This window comes from Macaca thibetana, chromosome 7 (genome assembly GCF_024542745.1).
Source record: "Macaca thibetana thibetana isolate TM-01 chromosome 7, ASM2454274v1, whole genome shotgun sequence".
NCBI classification, from domain to species: Eukaryota; Metazoa; Chordata; class Mammalia; order Primates; family Cercopithecidae; genus Macaca; species Macaca thibetana.
Window position 1 is genome coordinate 147,433,359 of NC_065584.1, and position 20,501 is coordinate 147,453,859.

General features: G+C 47.3%; 1 protein-coding gene across 22 annotated transcripts in view; it reads left to right on the forward strand.

Annotated features, from left to right (window-relative positions):
• The first annotated feature begins 1,063 nt into the window (after positions 1–1,063).
• TPM1 (tropomyosin 1) overlaps positions 1,064–20,501 on the forward strand; it is a 29,017-nt gene continuing 9,579 nt past the window's right edge. For 4 of the 22 annotated variants that reach the window (XM_050797259.1, XM_050797257.1, XM_050797255.1 and 1 more), the window contains exons 1-7: positions 1,064–1,363; positions 2,455–2,580; positions 15,185–15,318; positions 17,754–17,871; positions 19,054–19,124; positions 19,382–19,457; positions 20,402–20,464. In XM_050797259.1, coding sequence (XP_050653216.1) covers positions 1,250–1,363; positions 2,455–2,580; positions 15,185–15,318; positions 17,754–17,871; positions 19,054–19,124; positions 19,382–19,457; positions 20,402–20,464 — 702 coding nt within the window. In that variant the 5' untranslated portion in view covers positions 1,064–1,249. Of the gene's footprint in view, positions 1,364–1,896; positions 2,258–2,454; positions 2,581–6,799; positions 7,194–15,184; positions 15,319–17,753; positions 17,872–19,053; positions 19,125–19,381; positions 19,458–19,898; positions 19,975–20,401; positions 20,465–20,501 lie in introns of those variants that run through there. The other 18 variants (XM_050797258.1, XM_050797256.1, XM_050797254.1 and 15 more) reach the window with 7 other exon arrangements.

Genomic DNA, 20,501 nt, shown 5'->3' on the forward strand with positions numbered 1-20,501 from the left:
AGCCGGGCCTGCTCCCTCCTCAGAATTGCGGCTGCGGATGCAATGACTTAGCCGGGATAACGCGGATCCCACGTTTTCCGAAACCTGGCACCTAAGCATCTAACATGGAAAGGCCGACTCCCTAAAATCAGTGCAAGAAAAATTATAACAAGTTCGATCTGGAGGGACCTCGGAGATCATCTACACCCTAGATTTAAAGTTGAGAAAGCCGCGGGCAGCAAACAAGTTCACACAGTTGCTGGTGGCAGAGTAGAGACCACAGACCAAGTTGCGTGAGTCTAAACTCAATGTTCTTTCCCCTTAAACTGCCACCCGCACACACACACGTACACACGTACACCTTTTTGGAGGCACCGCACAGCAAGCACAGAAAGTACGCCACTGAGTCCTGTGTCCCTAAAGTATTTGACTGTCACCTCCGCTGGGGGAAAGGGCACGCAGAAAACAAGACTCCGTGTGCTGTCGCTGTGCCGCCCCCTGCCTTTCTGACCCGCGCCCGCAGAGAAAGTCTCAGAAGCCGCCCCAGGCTTTCTCCCACGTTCTCCCTTTCTCTGTTTCAGTTGAGTTTCCAGAGCGTGAGCGCCCAGGATGACACCTGGCTGGCTGAGAGCTGCCTGGGAGGCGCTGGCGGGTGCCGAGAGCGCACCGGCCCTGACGCGGGGTGCGGCACGGCTGGGAAGCCTCCCGGCCTTTGGCTCAGCGCGCCGGGGGACGGCCCAGGGGGGCGACGCGCATCCACCACTTGGCCCGCGCTCTCCCAGCCTCCGGCGGCTCACAGCGGGCTCGGCTGGGGATCCAAATGGCGGGGTGTCGGCCCTGAGAGAAGGGGGCGCGGAGGGAAGAGGGTTGCGCCTTAGCCTCGGCTCGGCCCCAACGCCCTCTCCCTGGCGCGCAGGTTTAGAAACAGGGCGGCCTTGCTCGGCAGCCGACTCGGCTGCTCGGGTCCCCATATATAGTCATATCCACCGTCAACTGGGAGGCCGGCGGCCGGCAGCGAATGGGCGAGCAGCCCCCGCGGGAGGAGCGGGGAGGGGGCACGGGGCGGAGGGAGGAGAGGAGGAAGGGGGGCAGGAGAAAAAAGCTTTTCCAAAAAAGTATTGGCTGTCTTGAGGAATGCGGTCGCCCCCTTGGGAAAGTACATATCTGGGAGCAGCAGGCGGCTCCGCGCTCGCACTCCCGCTCCTCCGCCCGATCGCGCGCTCGCCCCGCCGCTCCTGCCGCAGCCCCAGGGCCCCTCGCAGCCGCCACCATGGACGCCATCAAGAAGAAGATGCAGATGCTGAAGCTCGACAAGGAGAACGCCTTGGATCGAGCTGAGCAGGCGGAGGCCGACAAGAAGGCGGCGGAAGACAGGAGCAAGCAGGTCTGCGCCTCCCCGGCCCTGAACCCGCGCCCCGAGTGCGGGGACCCGAGCCTGGCACCCCCGGCTGGATCCCCACCCCGAGGACTCGGGGAGCCACCACCCTACCCCCACCACCACCCAGGGCGGCCAGGGCGCGCGTCTGGAAAGAAGGAAGGGAAATGCAAAAGCCAGGCTTAGTCTAACTTTGTAGTCTGATCTGAGGACGCTTATTTCCCTTCTCTGGTTCCCATGACCCGCGAAGTCAAGTCCTAGAGGCGCTTTATTCTCAGGACTGGGAATCAGTTTGGGGCAGGGAGGAGGACACCCGGTTCCTGGGGACGTTTGAAGGAAGGGCGCGGGATGGAGAAAGGGTGTCGAGTAATTCAAGTGTTATAAGTTATTTGACTTTTGACTGGGGAGAAAGGAACGTTAAACTTGGGGAGGAAAAGGGAGTCGTGGAGTTGTTACCAAAGAACAAAGATGGGACGGAATGGAGGCTACAGCCCGAAAGCCAGGCCAGCAGTGGCGTTCTTCTGTGTCCCCAAGTAGTGGACTTGAGCCCGCTGAGACCTCGGCAGAAGTCTCCTCCCAGGGCAGGTGGGTGTGCGGGGTGAGCCCTGGAGCGGTTCCAGCTCGGGTAAAGAGAAAGTTACCTTGGGTCCCTTGCACTCCATCTCGGCGGCGGTGCCCCGAGCCCCAGGGGCCCCAGTCAACCCGATGCCCGTGTGTTGTGTGTGTCTAACACCCGGTCCGTGCCGGCCGCCCGCGCCCGCCCGCCGCTGCCCCCAGCTCGAGGAGGACATCGCGGCCAAGGAGAAGTTGCTGCGGGTGTCGGAGGACGAGCGGGACCGGGTGCTGGAGGAGCTGCACAAGGCGGAGGACAGCCTCCTGGCCGCCGAGGAGGCCGCCGCCAAGGTACCCGGGGCGCGCGGCACAGCGTGGCGCACGAATGGCTAACTCTTTCTCTTTCTCTCTCTCTCTCTCCCTGTCTTTCCCTCTGTCTCTCCCGCTGTCCCTGTCCTTCTGGTTCTGTGCACCCGCACCCCTCCCCTTCGGGATCACGCTGCCTGCTGCACCCCCCTCCCTCCCCGTACCCCCTGGCCAAATCCCAGCTGGAAGATGAGCTGGTGTCACTGCAAAAGAAACTCAAGGGCACCGAAGATGAACTGGACAAATACTCTGAGGCTCTCAAAGATGCCCAGGAGAAGCTGGAGCTGGCAGAGAAAAAGGCCACCGACGTAAGTGCACGCTCACACTGCTTCCCTCACCTCTTGCCTGCGTGGCCACTCTGCGGTCACCACAGGGCTGGAGAGCAATGGAGGAAGGTTACCTTCTCCTGCGGGACACCTGCACACAGCCCTGCCATGGCCCAGAGCATTGGATGCCGCCTCTGACTGCTACTGCACACATTCATTTATATTTCATCCACTCCTCTCTTCTTCTCCTTTCCTTTACCTCCCTGGGGGTGGAGGTGGGTAGATGAGAGGCTGGGAGAATAGAGCAGCTGAAATTGGACTCTGGAGGTGAACTTCACTTCCCTGGTGGCAGAAAACCCTGAGATGTCGTCACCAAGCTTTGTGGAGAGAATGCCAGGTTTTCTTCACTTTCTTTCCTTTTGCCCTCTCCAGTGGGTGGGAAGTTCTGGATTTTGGTGGTGGGTCTAGTCAGGGCTCAGAGAACCTGGCCTCTAAATGAAAGAAATGACACAATGGTACTTTTACTTAGAAGGTTGCACTTCATGGTGAGGCACAGAGACACTTTGAGGCTTCCTTTCTCACTAGCGTAAGCCTTAATCCACCCCTTAAGATCTGCCTGGGAAGATGATACTTGCTTGGGTCTGCAGTCTGAAGGCACTAGGTCCAGAAAGTAAGCTGTGAGTTATATATAGCTCAGTGCTTTATATGGTATAGTGAGCTAGCTGCCCCCTGCCCCTCCTGCTGGCCCCGCCCCCACCTGTCAGCCTTTTGACAACCGCCACATAGTTGCAGGGGTGATGCACACAGCTAAGGCCCTCCTAAGCTCTTTGTCCACTGCCCTTTGGAAGCTTTTTAATTGAGGGCTTGCCTCTTCTGCCTCAGAAAGTCAAGCCAAAGGACCAATTTCTTTTCACACCATTGGATTCCATGCTAAAAGCTAATTAAGCCTAGAGGCCCAATTAGAAAAGAATTCCTTGGGAAGTTGGTAACAATTCCAAGAATGCGTGAGCACAGGGAAAGCTATGCCAGCAGTTGAAACACCAAGGGCAACAGCAGACTTTTTTATATGAAAGTAACATGCAAATAACTGAAGGGTCTCAGGTCTTGAAATTAGTAAAGGCCTTTGTAGCATGAAAGGCTTGAGATGTATGTCCAGGTGTGCTTTGTAAATGAGAAATCCAGAGAGGACATTTAGAATCTGACAAAAAGAAATTTTCAGTGAAAAGGTTCCTGGAAAGGGGATTTGGGGGAAGCACTGATTTCGCTAAAACATTTAACTTATAAACTACCTGGCTTTGGAAAAAGAGCCAAAAACCATATATAACTCTGAGCCTACTTTGTATAATGCAGATCAGATGCCTGCTCTATATATGGCTAAATGAAAGATGCCTGCCTCCCGCAAATTCTCCAGCAGGACGTTTATTTAGCTTTTTCAAAAGAGCTGCTGATAGATCAAGGAAAGATAGTCCTTATAAGGAAAAGAATGCAGAGAATTTGAAAATAGCCCAGTAAGACTGAAGGCAAAAGAGGGAGAAAAAGGTTACTACAATTCTTAAAAAAAAAAAAAAAGGATAATAATTATTATAACTATGCAGTGCTAACATGTCTTTATTGAAAAGTCTTGTTGAAGGGAGCACTGGAATGGGGTGGGGCAGAAATGGAAAAGAAGTTATTTAAAGTCAGCTGGTGTGGGAAGCAGCAGGGGAGGGACCTTCTTGGATCTTGTTTTGCTTATTTTTCCCACTGGGGAACTGCCCCTAAATCTGGCATATATGGTTTTTTTGGTAGTGTATTGATCACATTCCCTTTTAGGACACTTTAGGTTGTCTGGAGTTTGGAGCCCGTAGGAATATTGAAGAAGTTAGTGAAGAAATGCTATACAGTCATTTGTTGATTAACGAAGGGGGATAAAGTCTGAGACATGTGTAGTTAGGTGATTTCTTCATTGTGAAAACACCATACAGTGTATAGTACTTACACAAACCTAGAGGGTATAGCCTACTAAACACCTAGGCTACAAACCTGTACAGCATGTTACTGTACTGAATACTGTCAACAATTGTAAGACAAATCACCAGGCCATAGGAATTTTTTAGCTCTATTATAATCTTATGAGGCTACTCTCATATATGCAGCCCCTCGTTGACCAAAACATCATTATGTGGTGCATGACCGTATTCAGAGTGGTAGCTTTTATTTATTACAAAATAGTCAGAACTTGAGGAGGAAGAGACAGATGTCACTAGAAAAAGGGAGAAGTGGGGTGAGGGAGAAGTCAGTTTCCTGAGGTGGAATCATATTACCTTTGGGATTAGGACATTTTACTATCATTGTTCACCAGTGTAAAACACTTTTACATTTTTTTTATTATTATTACTAAAAACATTTTTCTGCTACTTTACTGATGTACTTTACAAATCCTATTCTGGAAGTGGGCTCTTCCTAGCTTAGAAGATTGTCATCCAGGAGTAGTATCCCTGATGGTCTTGTTTCGAATTTTGTGTTGTCGTTCCACCTAAGTCAAAAGTGAGGCTGAAGGGGATCGAAGACTCCATTTTTTTCTGGCCCCCAATCTCTTCCCCAGTAACTGTGATATATCTGATATTTATAGCATGTGAGTCTTTATCCCTTTGTAGGTCTTTACTTCCTAACTTAGGGATTCTCAACCTCCTCTAAACATAATCACTTAGGAAGCTTTTAAAACCTACAGTTAGGATGCACCCAAGGCCAGTTAAATCAGAATCCCTGGGGTGCAACCCAGGCGGCAGCATTTGAAAAATACCCAAGTGATTCCAACCTGCAGACAAGGGTGAGAAAACGCTTCTAAACTCTTGCATAATGACATCAGCATGAAAATGAACTCACCTGAAACTGACTTTCCCAGGACATTAAGTCACTAATTGGCTGCTTAGAGCACTTGCCAGTGTCCAGCAGTTTCCTGGCAGCTCCTAGAGGTTCCCAGACACCCGGTTCCCCCATTCTCAATGTTGGAGGCCCACAGTCTCTGCACTTAGGGGACCAGCTGTAACCTCCCCGCCTGACCAGATAAACCACGTGAAAACAAAGCGAGACGCTCCCACCTACAGGAGGCAAGGACCCAAGCTGGGATTTGTGAGAGTCTCAGCAGAGGCTATGAGGAACTCCACAGAAAATGAGTCAGGAAAGCAAAAGTTCTTTGTTAGGGCTTGGAGGAGGAGAGGGTTGTCAAGCATGTTTTCTTTATTATTCCCACACATAGGGAGCTGGCTTTAAGAGCTTTCTGTGACAAAGCTGAGGAGAAAAAGCCCTGAGACTTAGAAGGCATTTAAGAATACATCCCAAGGGGAAAATCAGCGGAGATTGTATCTGCAGTGGTTTTCTCCACCTGTAGACAGAGGCTCTCTCATAGGGTTCTGTGGCTTTCCTTGGGGCGCCTTTTAAAGGCATCCCAGTCCAACCCAGGATTGATCGGATTCCAGGAGATGGCAGAGGCTGGTCTGACACCAAAGAAGGCTGTAAAGACAAGAGACCCTTTGGATGGCTGTTTTCATGGGAAGTGAGCCCCAGCGAGGTTGGCCTGGGATCACACAGCTGCTTATGGGCCTCAGCCTGACTCTTAAAACAGTGCTTGTGTATTTCTTAATCGTAGCTATCGTTTGAGTTTTTAACTATGTACAAAGTATTGTGCTAAGCGCTTTATGGTCCTTCATAATTCTCATAGCAGCCTCATGGGGAAAGTACTATTATTATTCCCACTTTTACAGATGACGCCCAGAGAAGACAAGTTATTTGTCCGAAGTCACGCAGCAGGAAACTAGGCGCCAGATTCAACGTAGGAAAACTGCATTTAGAACAGGAGGTCTAACCACTATGCTCTACACGTGGGTGCTTTTCACTTCGTGAAGTTTGGGGGAATGGGGGTATTGCTGGGGTTATAATCTTGTGGTTAGGATCAGTTCCTTTGGGGTTATAATCTTGTGGTTAGGATCAGTCCCTTTAGGGCATATTCCGGCTCCAGACCCGCAGCTCAGCTTCTCTGGCTCCTGGGCATGGGAATCTGGACTCCGGAGCGCAGCGCTCCCGCGGCCAGCAGGAGTCGCTATTGCCCTTAGCAGCCAGCTCCGTTTCCCCGGGTCACCACGGCGCCGGGGAGGGGCCTTAGAAGTGGAAGCCAGAACCCTCGTGCAGTGGCCTCCCGGAGCGCCCAGCCCACCAGGTACCCCCGCCGCGCTCCGGGCGCGCCTTTCTACCCGCCGCCTCGAGCATGCGCAGTACTCCGGCCGGTCCCGGGGTCCGCGGCGCGCACCCCGCCCTGCCGTGCCCGCCCCCGGCGCTCGTGCGCCCGCCTGCGGTTCGTCTGCGCCGCCCTGGAGGCCGCGACTTCCGGACTGCTCCTGGCCGCAGGGGGCGCCGCCGTCGCACAGAGAGGCCTGGGCGGGGCGGACCGGCGCTGGGCAGCCGGGACAGCCGCGGCAGCCGGGTCCGCAGGGCAGCAGCCGGCCTCTCCCATTGCAGCCCGCCCGCCCGCCTACCGGTCCGGCGCGATGGCGGGGAGTAGCTCCCTGGAGGCGGTGCGGAGGAAGATCCGGAGCCTGCAGGAGCAGGCAGACGCCGCAGAGGAGCGCGCGGGCACCCTGCAGCGCGAGCTGGACCACGAGAGGAAGCTGAGGGAGACCGTAAGGGACCCACCCATCACCCCGCAGACCCCAGAGGCGCATCCTCCCCGGGCAGCCCCGCGGCGCCCAGCAGGGCCCTCCTGCAGGCTCCGGTCCCCAGTCCCCACGCCTCCAGGGCGCACCTGGCGCACCTGGGCCAGCTGGCGGCGGGCTCTGGGGAGGGGCCCGGCCTATTCTCAGCCTTTCCTTTCCATCTCGCTGATCTAAAGTAAACGCTCCCAGCGGAAGCAGGGGTGGTGTTGAGAAGGTTCTGGAAGGAGCATTTTCCCAGGAAGGGTCTGTTTCTGGGGTGGTGGCTTTCGGTCGTGTGTCTGCGTCCCCGGGAGGTGCACTTTGCGCTGCTGGCTTGCTTTACTCTGAGAGTGGAGTGGGAGGAGGTCCTTCCTCTTGGACATGCGTACCTTTGAGAAGGGGGTGCCGACAGGTCAAGTGGGAGAGACACTGTGGACTTGGGGCCCGGGGATGCTGCACTCCGCCGTCCCCGTCGACCCTGTGGTTTCCCGGAGGCCTGTGTCTCTGAGGTGGTAGAGAGACATTGACAGCTTGACAGCGCCGCGTTCTGCTGGAAGAGCTAATATATAGTACAATACCCTTCACCCTTCCCCTTCTTCAGCAGTCCTCCTTCGCTCTTCTCTCATACAGATAGATAATCCTTTGTTACCAAGTCTTGGAAAAAGCTGGCGAAATATCAACAGTTATTGGGTGTATTCTCTTGCGGGCTTCCCCTCCCCCTTGTTAAATGTAATACCTGGCTTCCTTCCTTTCTTCTAAGGCAAGTGTATCCAGCAAACAGGAACAGGATTTCAGAGGTAGTCTAGTATTTGATATTTGTCGATTTTGTGTGTGCGTGTGTGTGTATTTTAATCAAGATACTGAAACAAACACCTTAGGAATGTTACGACAAGCTATATGTCTTGCTGTGCTTAATATACGGGGCTGTTCTGAGTTGAGTAAATCGTTCTGGTTAAGTGTTTGTAAATGGCTGTATGGCTGGCCACAGAAACTTCAAGATCTGAAATGGTCCTCTTCAGAGGAAAGCTCAACTAGAGAAAGTTTCAGATAAAATACAAGCAGGAAAAAGGAAATCAATAGGCGAAAGATAGTTCTCAGTATTTGCTGTATAGGACGAGTCAGCAAAAGTCCTGTGGATATCCCTGAACTTGGCTGGGTGGTAAACTAATTCCGACTCCCTAACTGGCTAGCAGCTGTCGTTGAACCATTTGAACTATATAGAATATGATGGATAAGAACAAGAACTTTGGACCCAGACTGTCAGAATTTGAATCCTGGCTCCACTACTTACTAGCAGTGGGCAATTTACTTAACCTCTGTGTTTCAGTTCCCTCAGTGTAAAGTGTGGATAGTAACAGCATCTTCCTGTCGGTTAAAGGAGTTACTATGTACAGACAGTACAGTGGTGCTTGGCGCAGCAGGGTAAGTGCTGTGTGCCCACTGTCATTAAAACTGCACAGCCCTGGCAACACAGTGCTCCTTCACCTTCAATTCCCCACGCAGCAAGGGGTCTTAAAGATGGCTTGCTCATTTTATGACATCATAAAACACTTCATTTACTGCTTTTAATCAACATTTTTTGGGGCGGAGAGCTTGAATGAAGAGGAAGTGGACAGGCTGGTAGGCATGTTTGATGGGTTGAAGTGGTGTTAGTGGTAGAAGTCTGAGGTCTTCTCACCCTGCTAAGAAAGAGTATGTGTGACCCTATGCGGAAGAGCCTTGTATTGACTCCTGGCCTAGTGATTGATGTTAGACACAGAAGATAAATTTTATGAAGGGCACATTATTACTTTTATTTTAATGTGCATCTTTTGCGCATCGTTTTTATAACAGTACTCTTCCTGTGCCAGTCGGCTAAAGATAATACTTTCATTCTTTTCACGGCTTTATATCAAAAGTGGTTTAAGTGGTTTCATTTTAAGTAATTTTTGCAAGCAGTCTACCTGGGTGATTGAACACAGAACCTTTTAAGACAGCAACTTGAGGACTGGATCAGACCATTGAAGAGAGACTTTCAGGCTGCAAGTCGTTCCTAACTTCTGAAATTGGAACTGAAGTGTAGCTACCTTAGGTATTTAGATGTAGCTTGGGCTGTGAGTTAAGCTAGCAGTAACAGTTTCTTTTGGCAGCAAAGATAAAGGTTTAGTGACAAAACCATGAGCCACTGCAAAAAATATTTGACCAGAGAGTTGGCCTAAATTCAAATACTCAGACGTTCAGACTGTAGTTAATAGGCCCTATTAAACCAGCCCTTACCTTGGAAAGAGCAGCCATCCCTTACTTCCTCCTAGTCTGTATTTCCAAGTTGTGTGGATCCTTCAAAATGTTGAAATGAGGCTATTTTGCTTGACATGATTGACTCCAGATCTTGTGACCCACTAGGGTTTTGTTTGCTTTTTTCATTATTTAAAAAAAAAAAAAAAAAAAGGCAAGAAGAATCTTCCTTTCTGAGTAGTATCCAGCAAACAAGGAGACAGGGAGTTGTGGCCAGAAGGTTCTTAATTAGTAACATGATTAAATCATGGGAAATAACCAATTTACAAAAATTCCCAGCATTTTCCCTCTTTACACTTGGTAAATATTTCCGGGATAGGAAACCGAGGGTGCATTTTGTGCTTGCACTGGCACTCCCAGAGTGGCTGTAACTGGAATGTACACTCTCGATTTCTGCTTTCATATGTAGGCAAGGCAGAGGCACTACAATGCCTTGTTCATGTCTGTTCTCCCTCATTATACAAATATGCCTCGTAAATTATGGGCTTTGGCACACACACAGGAGGTTGTGTTTATCTGTTATCCATGGGAGTGCCCCTTAATGTCATCAGTGTTTTTCCCCCCTTTCCTTACCATATAAGGGCAGAAGTTTAGCTTGGCTGTGGTCACTTGGTCTTACACAGCAAGTTGGGTGAAACCTTCTTCGTATAACTACAGTTTGCATAAAATAAAAAGGACCTGACCTTTGATCATCCCAGGTTCCACTCCGGTTCAGTCAGGACTTTGGAAACATATTGCAGAGGATTGATTTCTAGAATATAATATTCTCCCACCAGTATTTTTTCTTAATAGCCTTACCTGGAATACTTTTTCAAAAAGTAAAAGTCACTGCCATTTTTAATTTTCTGTGGTTGTATTGGCTAAAACATCTGGATTTCATGAAAATCTAAGCCTCGTAAAAGGTTTTTTTTTTTTTTTTTCCAAATCTGATTTGGGATATTATACTATGGTGGGGTGGGCATGCCCTTGATTTCTATATAGTACCATGTTGGGGTGGGGGAATGGGGTGCATGCCCTTGGGCTGTTACCTTAGAGGAGGGTCATATGCATTATAAGGCACCTCAAGTACAAAGCACCAGGAAGTTATTTAAAAACAGATCTGCAAGAAGACATTGGTAGCCTTGACTAATACAGCAGTCTCTTTTTTGAGTAGTTCATTAATTGTTAGAACACAATAACACTTTTGAAATAAAAGAAACTATCATCCCAAATTGAAAGAGTTAACTGGCAGTCAGCACGTGGGGCTGTTGTTAGAAGAAAGCTAACTTCACTGGGTGTAGTGGCTCCCGCCTGTAATCCCGGCACTTTGGGAGGCCGAAGCGGGTAGATCACCTGAGGTCGGCAGTTCGAGACTAGCCTAGCCAACATGGTGAAATCCCACCTCTACTAAAAATACAGCAATTAGCTGGGCATAGTGTCACGTGCCTGTAATCCTAGCTACTGGGGAGGCTGAGGCAGGGGAATCGCTTGAACCCAGGAGGCGGAGATTGCAGTGAGCCGTGGTCATGCCACTGCACTCCAGCCTGGGAGACACAGCTAGACTCCATCTCAAAGAAAAAAAGAAGAAGAAGAAGAAAGCTAACTTAGTACACTAAGAGTGATTTACATGCCTAGAAATAATTTGTGTCTGGGGTCTTGACCCCTCCCCAAATGCCTTGTTATTTATATCTGCTTTTAAATAACAGGTGGTCATGTGTCTATAGGCTTGTACCAGCAGAGGCAACAGCAGGTCCTTAAGAATCCCCAGGTGCCATGATGAAAAGAACCTTAGAAAATAACGAAATAACCTCAAAACTTAGAAAAAAAAAATACCAGAAATAAAAGCTAGTAAAGGTGAGAGGTGTGGGGCTTTTGGAGCATAGAGCATAATAAATCAGAATAAAAAGTAAAAATAAGAAAGAGAAAAAAGTAGCCCTGATTAAATTGTAAAATTAAACATATCTTGAATTCTAACAAATCAAACAAAAATTCTACTAGGCCAGTATAATAGGGCCTGCAGAGCCTGTCATGGGTTCAGAGTTTTCCCATAAAGATAGGTGTGCCTCAGATACTACTCCCAGGTCCTGGCTTTAACCTCGAAGCCCCTCTGCCTGTCCTGCTCTGAAACCTCTGGGGCAGTAGGCATTGACTTCTGGGCTAGGGAGTAAATGTTCCGTGTCCTTATGTTCTGTGTCCTTACGTGAGCTTCCTATTACCCATTAGCATTGTTTTATGAAGTTTTCAATTTTATATCCTGCCTAATTTCAAAAAGATTGTGATCATCACTTTAGTGGATGATTTGCATTGCAGCAGCTGTTCTCCTAGTCCTAATTAGGGTCTGTCCCTGAGGCCTTTCTTGGGGAGTTGGGATGGGGGCGGGAGAACATCTCAATCTGATGTCGGAAGAGATAAAGACCACAGGAGTGAGAACTGCCAGTTCCAAGGTTTCCATGACGTTCCGGGAAGCCAGGAGAAGTGACAAGTGGAGAGCTGGCATGCCAGGAGCCTGGTGACTTGGATTTTAATCGTGTCTCCCACTGATGGCTCTATGGCCTCCGCATACTTCAGTGCCCAGGGTCAGAGTTCCCTCCTGCCGCCTCTTTTTAGTCAAGAGCTAGAAGAATGGCCAGCTTCTTTGGGTGGTGGCAAAGGGGATTGTTTATTTATAGTACAGATTCCTGCCCTCCCCCTTTGACCTCCTGAATCAGAATCCCTAGGGACAGGGCCTGGAAGTTTGATTTTTTTAATATTTTTTTTTAATTTTTTTTATTTTTATTTTTTTGAGGCAGAGTCTTGCTCTGTCACCCAGGCTGGAGTGCTGTGGCGTGATCTCGGCTCACTGCAACCTCTGCCTCCCGGGTTCAAGTGATTCTCCTGCTCAGCCTCCTGAGTAGCTGGGATTACAGGCACGTTCCACGCCTGGCTAATTTTTGTGTTTTTAGTAGATTTTCACCATGTTGGTCAGGCTGGTCTCAAACTCTTGACCTCATGACCCAGCTGCCTCGGCCTCCCAAAGTGCTGGGATTATAGGCGTGAGCCACAGCGCCCACCTGAAATTTTGATTTTTTTAATGCTCATCTCTGGGTTGATTCTGACACTCAGTCACTTGTGGGAATTGCTGATGTGGACAATGCCTAGGGATCCTTCTAGCTCAAAAGTTGAGACCCTATTTTTTGGATTTACAGGGCCTCCTCAGGAAGGGGCAGGCACCCTCAGGTCTGCTGTGTGTGCCCTACCATTCCTCTCTCTGTATCACAAACTGGCACCTAGAAATGGGTCTCCATGCCCAGTTGTTGCTGGGGCACCCTGTATGAAGCCCTGCTGGCTGGTATTCCTGTAGGACATATTTTCTGATTTCCAGGAGTCTGAGGTTCTACAGAATGACCCTGGGGAAACACAGGAGTGGCATTTAGACAACAGCATTCTGTAAACGCAGTGCCAAGAGCTAAGGGAAAGGATGGGGGTGGGGTTGATCGGAGGGAAGACACGGATGGATTGGTGGGGGCCCTTTGGGTAGGGAGATCTCATGTGCGAGGCTGGAATGAACATGAGGTGCTGTCTCCTTCCTTTCTGGTGACTCAGCTGTGTGGGGAGCTGGGGATAGAGACCTGTCACCCAGAGGGTTCTATCCCCAAAATGTAAACAGTCATCTTTCTGCGAGTACAAAGTCCTTGAGGTTTAGGCCCAGATCTAAAGCAGGGCAGAGAACTTAGAACTTGGTAGCTACAAAAAAGTTTTGAAAATCTTGCTGGCATTGCTCTAATAGGCCATAGCCTCTGTAACAAGGATATTTGCCATCATATTGAAAATAATAAGAAAGGAGGAAAGAAAAGAAAGTGTACGGTGCTTTTGAATACATAACCTAGACATTCTACGGAGGCTTTTTGTTGTTGTAGGGCTTTTGAATTGTGTGCTTGGTTTTTTTGTGTGGTTTTTAATTTTGTTTTGTTTTGTTTGCCCTTTGTTTTTGCTTCAGCTTTGAGTTCCCCTCCACCCTCAAAAGGAATAGAATTTTACTGGAAAATGAAAATATAGAAAAGTGAAGAAATCTTAACTGATCCAGAAGTATATCCTTAATATATACATCCTTCCAGTAATAGTAATAAAAAAAAGCCCAGTGGTTTTTCAAAGACACTTCTCTATAATTAAGAAATTTGTTATCCTATTACCCTTGCCCTTCAATACACACACACACCAGAAACAACAGTCATCTGCCAGTAATTCCTAGCTGGGCCCATTTACCAGCTGTGCACTGATAATGATTTACTTCGTAGGCAGTACAGTTGTAAATGCTCTTCCTCTGGTTTATTTCACATTTGCCCTGCTCCCTGCCTCCATCAACCAATTACTACATTTTTGTCAAGATAAAAGTGTATTCACATGTTTTTATAGAGTCCTTCACCGTGGTTGGAGATGCCCTACTCACCTGTCTTCTCAGATAAAACTTGGCATTTAAAATCTTACAAATCTAGATGAGCAAAGAGCTGAAGGTTCTCAGATTTCTTTGATTAAAGACTGACCACAGTCTCTAACTACATTTGCATTTCCAACTCTGTATTGTGGATCCATAAGCTAAGAACATTGCTTTTATTAAAATTAGGTTGGTTTTACTTATCTTACTGAGCCCGTACTCTGTGCAGAGAACTGTGAGTTCTCTGGATGCGAGCAGCTTACAGGTCAATGGCAAAGACAGGGCTGTATGTAGAGAAATTTGTTATCCTATTACCATGGGTCCCTAAGTGTGTATTGTAATTTCTAGAAAACTCCTAAGTGTTCTGAAAACCCTACCACCCCTTAGTGAACATACATTCACAGTGGATGAGGATATTGTACCTAATGAGTAAATTCTGCCTCCCACTTCCATGCACAATATTTAAACAGCCACCAGTGCAAGTGTGTATAATGGACCATCATAGTCTTACAAGTGTTCTGAGACTCATAGCAACAATTTCTTATGACAGGGAAAAAATCATTACTTCTCAAAGAAACCAACATTTTATTTCAGAGATAGATACCAAGTAAAAACAGTATTTGTATTATTTTTCTTTTTAGTAGTTTGATACTTTTCTTGTATTAACCTTGACTTCGAAGAAATTTCATAGGCTTACATCAAAAACACTTGGGAAATTTGTCTTGGCTCTGTTCCAGTGAGGCCAGTTATTCTAAAAGGGGTTACTGGATTGTGTTGGCCTTCATGTGGTGTGTATTTTAGAACCCCTGAATTTTAAACTATTTGAGTTCCTTTGTAAGGATCCTTTGATAAAGTGGCTAGAAGACTTGCGTGAAACTCTTGAGTCCGATTTCTGGCTGTACTGCTATTGTCTTACATGGCTGAGCCTGGGTAAGTCTTGTCTCAGTTCACACTTCAGGCCCCCAGTGAGTGAGGTGGCTGTGATGACGCTCTTGTTTAACAGGCAAGTAAAGCCAGGGTGTTGAAATCTGTGGAAGAAAGGAACCATGTGGAAGAGCATGTGCTAAGGATCTGTCTGATGAGAATTGTGTGTATAGATTTGTGTATACACAAATATGGATGTTCACTGTATGAATCAATGTATGAATGTGTCCGAGAACTCCGGAGTTGATAAGGGCTTGTAATGCACTTAAAGGTAGCTCACCACAAGACAATCTTCCTGTCTGAAATCAGCATTGCAGTCCCAGCCATTTCCTGCAGCTACCGCCCTCACTTTCTCCCCAACTCTGAAATGCTTTTCACTCTCTCTACCTAGGCTGAAGCCGATGTAGCTTCTCTGAACAGACGCATCCAGCTCGTTGAGGAAGAGTTGGATCGTGCCCAGGAGCGTCTGGCAACAGCTTTGCAGAAGCTGGAGGAAGCTGAGAAGGCAGCAGATGAGAGTGAGAGGTGAGAATGCCCCATCAGCCATCTTTTGCAGCTGCCTTTCCTGGTGGAATAAACCGGAGGGCTCCCGTGATCTTTGAGGTTTAAGAATTTTTCAGTCCCCTGGTGGTGGGATCATTTCCTCTATTGATCCCAGGTATAACTCGGTTGGTTTTGTTCATTTAGCATCAGTGAAACACCTACTATGTCCGAAGCACTGTCCTAAGCCCTAAGGTTACAAAGAAGAAGAAGATCTTGTTCCTGCCTTCACTGAGCTCACCCTCTAATGAGGCAGACAGATATGTAAAGGAGAAATGTCAGGGATACGAGTTGGCCCTTTCATTCCTACTGACCACAGAGCAGTTGTGCATTTGTTAAAGTATAACTTTATTTTATAATATACCAAGGAGGCTTAGGCCTAAATAAAGGAACTGTGGACTGTCAGTTGTCAAATAGCTTAACAAATAGGTGGAAGAAAAAACACAAAGCAGAAATACGGTCTGCAAAAGTAAAATATTTTGGACTTGGTCTCTATACACACAAGACACGTGCACACAAATAGTCAGATGCTCGTGTGTTCTGAGCCCTCCTCTGCTGTAATCTGGCTCTAGCTGAATCATTACTCTAAGATTCAGCTCTGTGGTAGTAAAGGAAAGCATGGTTTGTATAGACCAGCACAGCCTTGGGTGGTCTAGAAGGCATTTTCCCTTATGCTCAACTGTTGGAATTAAGGATTTGCCGTATTGCATGGAAGTACTTCAAGAGAGACTCCGTGAAGTGAGAGAGCGTTCTGCTGCTTGAGGGATGGCATCGCATGAAGGGCTCAGAACACTGAATGTGTATCTATCTGTGCTGTGACCTGGGCAAGTGAAGGCAGCCAGTCATCTTGTCCATTTCTCACTCTTTGAAGTGATCCTGCCACCAGGTACCCGGTATAAAGAGTGATTTCAGACTTTAGGATTTGAGAAGATTTTTAGCTAAACTTTTTAGGCCATTATCCACTGCTGCTTAGTGTTTCTTTGCTAACCAAGCATTTTGGACTTCTTTAAGATGCCTAATCATCTCTTACAGTGTACACATAAGAGCGGTTTTGTGGCTGACTTCCTTCTGAAATATACTTGTTAGCGCACCTTAAAGGCAGTCTGGTAGTGTTAGACTTCGGAATAAAGGGGACTTGGGGGTCATTTAGTCCCTTAGTTTTACAAATGAGAAAACTAGGGTTCAGAGACCAGTGTGACTTGCACCAAGGCTCACAGCATATTTGTGGCTAAGCCAAGACTGCGACCCAGATCTCCTCAACTGTATTCCAGTGCTTCATCAAAAGATAGTGGGCCAGATGTGGTGGCTCACACCTGTAATCCGAGCACTTTAGGAGGCCGAGGTGGGCAGATCACTTGAGGCCAGGAGTTCAAGACCAGCCTGGCCAACATGGCATAACCCCTAAATCTACTAAAAAATACAAAACTTAGCCAAGTGTGGTGGTGCACACCTGTAATTCCAGCTACTCGGGAGGCTGAGGCAGAAGAATCGCTTGAACCCAGGAGGTGGAGGTTGCAGCGAGCCAAGATCACGTCACTGCACTCCAACCTGGGTGACAGAGTGAGACTCTGTCTCAAAAAATAAAAATAAAAAAATAGTGATTCACTTATACTGCCTACTTAAATTTTGATAAATGAATTCCATTTTACATGATTTGTTATTCCATATATCTGTAAAATATCATAGGTCAGTTAGTATTTTTCTGAAACATAACACCATGCCATAGGACCGTAATACACCCTGTAGAGGACAGTGTCAGGCCTGTCTCCCAGCATTGCTGTCATGAAAGGGTTCCATTACAGGTAAAACTTAATTTGAAGAATTCAGTTGAACCATAGGAAATTGCCATTATTACTTGTCTGAAATGGTCAAATATCAGCATTTTTTGTGGGCCTACTAGTTTATTAAATCTAATATTAAGTCTAATATTTTATTAAGTCTAATATTTTTGCTTATGGTTGGCAGGGTAAGAAGATTCTTTGTAGAAAGAGGTATATAAAGATAAGTTTGATTTTGTTCTAGCTTTGATTCATGTGCAAGCTGAGGCTTCCCACAGGAAAGGCAAGAAATCTCATTATCTTTTTAATAGTAAAGCATATTGGCTTTTCCGGTTTCATGCTGCCAAGATTCAGACAGGATCCTGACATGGTACCTTTTATCATTAATGTTAGATGCCTGATAGTTTGATCGGTACTCAAGGTGAGAGAGTTCATTCACAGTGAATGAACAGAGAGATATGTGTCTCTTTTTTCCACCTTTAGCTCTGGAAATTGTTGTTTCCTGGTTTGGAAAATAAAAGTAGCTCTGTGCTCTATTTTGGTCTACCACTTACACTAAGCCTCACAGGCCACAGCAGTGCAGTGTGCATTTGGGAAGGTCAGCTCTAAATCTTGGGTTTTCCTGCTTGTCTTTCTTTCCAGAGGCATGAAAGTCATTGAGAGTCGAGCCCAAAAGGATGAAGAAAAAATGGAAATTCAGGAGATCCAACTGAAAGAGGCCAAGCACATTGCTGAAGATGCCGACCGCAAATATGAAGAGGTCAGGTCCTGGGGCCCACAGCCTTGTGGACTTCCAACAGTGGCCTTCAGGAGGCCAGGGAGCAATGCACAGTCTTGATTCCTCAGTGAGGCCATCTGCTTGGTTGGCAGAAATGGGTGGTTTCGAGAAGCAAAGTTCCTTTGTCTCCAGAAAACAGTTCTCATTTTAATCCTGCTAGGGGATCCCAGGCTTTATCAGGAAGCCGATCAGTGGCACTGGGAAGAAGGACCAAAACTCCTCTCCCCAAACCACAAAGACCTGGACAGAAGATCTTTGGCCAGAAGGGAGAGTTGGGCCCTGTGTCTTGTGAAAAGAGGCTCTCATGCTGTCATGGTGCAAGTCACTTCTTCTCAGAGTCACCTGGCACATCCAGATTGGGCAACCCAGAGACCACAGACAGTTTCTCAGTGGATTCATGGAGGCCTCTCTCCTCAAGGGTGGTAGAAAACTATTATCAATGCAGATTTTCAGTAGAATTTGCTGCTGGTCATGTTCCCATGAAAACAGCCTCCTGCGATAAGAGGCAATATGATTATTAAGATTTCTGTTTTTTCCTTATTGGATCACATTGTGGCTATCCTGAAACAGCATTGCCCCTCCTTTTCATTATCATTATTACCTTCAGATTACACTGTGCTCACAAGTTTTGATCTGCTTCAGAGGCTCCCTTCCTCTCTCTGGTTCTTCCACTAAATACAAATTTGATTTTGTCAATTATCTCACCAACCTGTCTCACGTTAGTATCTCTCGTATTCTTCCTCTGCAATAAGGAGGTAGAGGTACAGATCAGCCATCGAATTGAAGGAGTTCTTAGGTTTATTTTGTTTTCCTGGCAGCCCCCACCTTTTCAGTATATGTCTCATCCTACTGCCGTTTTTGAGATTGTGAATTTGTATTTTCTCCCTCCTTCCACATTTTGGCCTGGCTGCCAGTTCCGGATCAGACTTCCAATTGAGACTGCCCAAGCACAGCTGACCATTCTGGGTCTAAGCAGAAGCCTCTGATCTCCTCTCTGCTCGCACTCCTAATGGAGAGTTGCTTCTCTCCGGTCTACCAGAAAGAGGATCATATTGTTTGTAGACAAAACCCTTAGTGCCTGATGGGATCTGATCGCTACCCCCCTGCCCTCCGACACAAAACTTGCAAGATCCATGGTGTGTGTGTTGTGTTTTCCTGCTGCAGGTGGCCCGTAAGCTGGTCATCATTGAGAGTGACCTGGAACGTGCAGAGGAGCGGGCTGAGCTCTCAGAAGGGTAAGCAGGCCCGGCGCCAGGAGGCCACGAATGGGGTGCTGCAGAGCAGTGACTAAACAGCATGACCTTCTGGCAGCTGCACATTACCTGTTTCAGCTCCGGGCTCCTTTTGTGCTCATTTGATGTGGATGAGCCACGAGTATGGAACATGGAGGACTCGTGTGGGGTGTCTATGTATGAATGCGTGTATCACTGCATGCCTTACCTGCACACTGATTTTGTGAATGGCCTTGTGCATTTCCTGTGTCCACTAACAGCCAAGTCCGACAGCTGGAAGAACAATTAAGAATAATGGATCAGACCTTGAAAGCATTAATGGCTGCAGAGGATAAGGTACTGATGGCTCATGTGTGGTTTTTAGGTTTAACTGCAACCCAGACGTCTTTCAGCTTCCAATGCCTACTGGTTCGTTTGGTATAACGACTGCACCTTCACTTCACCCTCTGCTATTTATATCTTGCTTTAAGTGCTTTCCCTTGGTCCTTTATGCTCCTTAGTTTTCCCTTCATAAATGCTCTTTGGGCAGCCAAAAAAGGAGCCAAATTATTGCACTTCAAAGTTGTTGGATTTTGTCACCCTGCCTTCTGCTGTTGCGAGGTTGGGGGGCAGTGTTCCTGGCAAAACTAAACATTTTAATACCCGATGATTTGGCTACTTTCAGGCAGCCCTTCGTCTCTAGGACTCGGTTTTCATTTTTTCCCATCCCTCTCCTTTTTCTCTCCTCCTTCCTTTGGCTTGTCTCCCACCCTTTCTGCCTCTGATCGAAAACGTTAGCAAATGTGCCGAGCTTGAAGAAGAATTGAAAACTGTGACGAACAACTTGAAGTCACTGGAGGCTCAGGCTGAGAAGGTAGGCCAGGAGCATGGTGTGGGGGAAAGGCGTCTTTTAAGAGCTGCTCCAAAGAGGCCCTGCCAGTGAAAGCAACACATACAGTAGACATTTTAGTAAATGGCAATATTGTGAGGTGATTTTTGGAGAGTTACTAGGTAACAAATTCTTTTTATTAACTAGAGAATTTATTTTATCTTAGGGATATGAGTCATCAATTTAATTTAAACCAAGTGCCAAGTGGATAAGTTATCTTGTTGTTATCCCATGTAAAACAATAGGCAAGAAAGCAGAGAATGTATTGCAGTGTGCCATTCGATATCAGAGGTTCCATTACCTCCTAAGAGATCCTTAACATCTGTTGGCTGGGCTGGCGAGTTCTTTGCATGAGAAGCCATGAGTAGATTGAGCTGCAGCCTGACATCTGGAATGCTCTTTCTAATTACAGTACTCGCAGAAGGAAGACAAATATGAGGAAGAGATCAAGGTCCTTTCCGACAAGCTGAAGGAGGTAATATGAGAGTTGTGGATGAAGCCAACTGGATTTT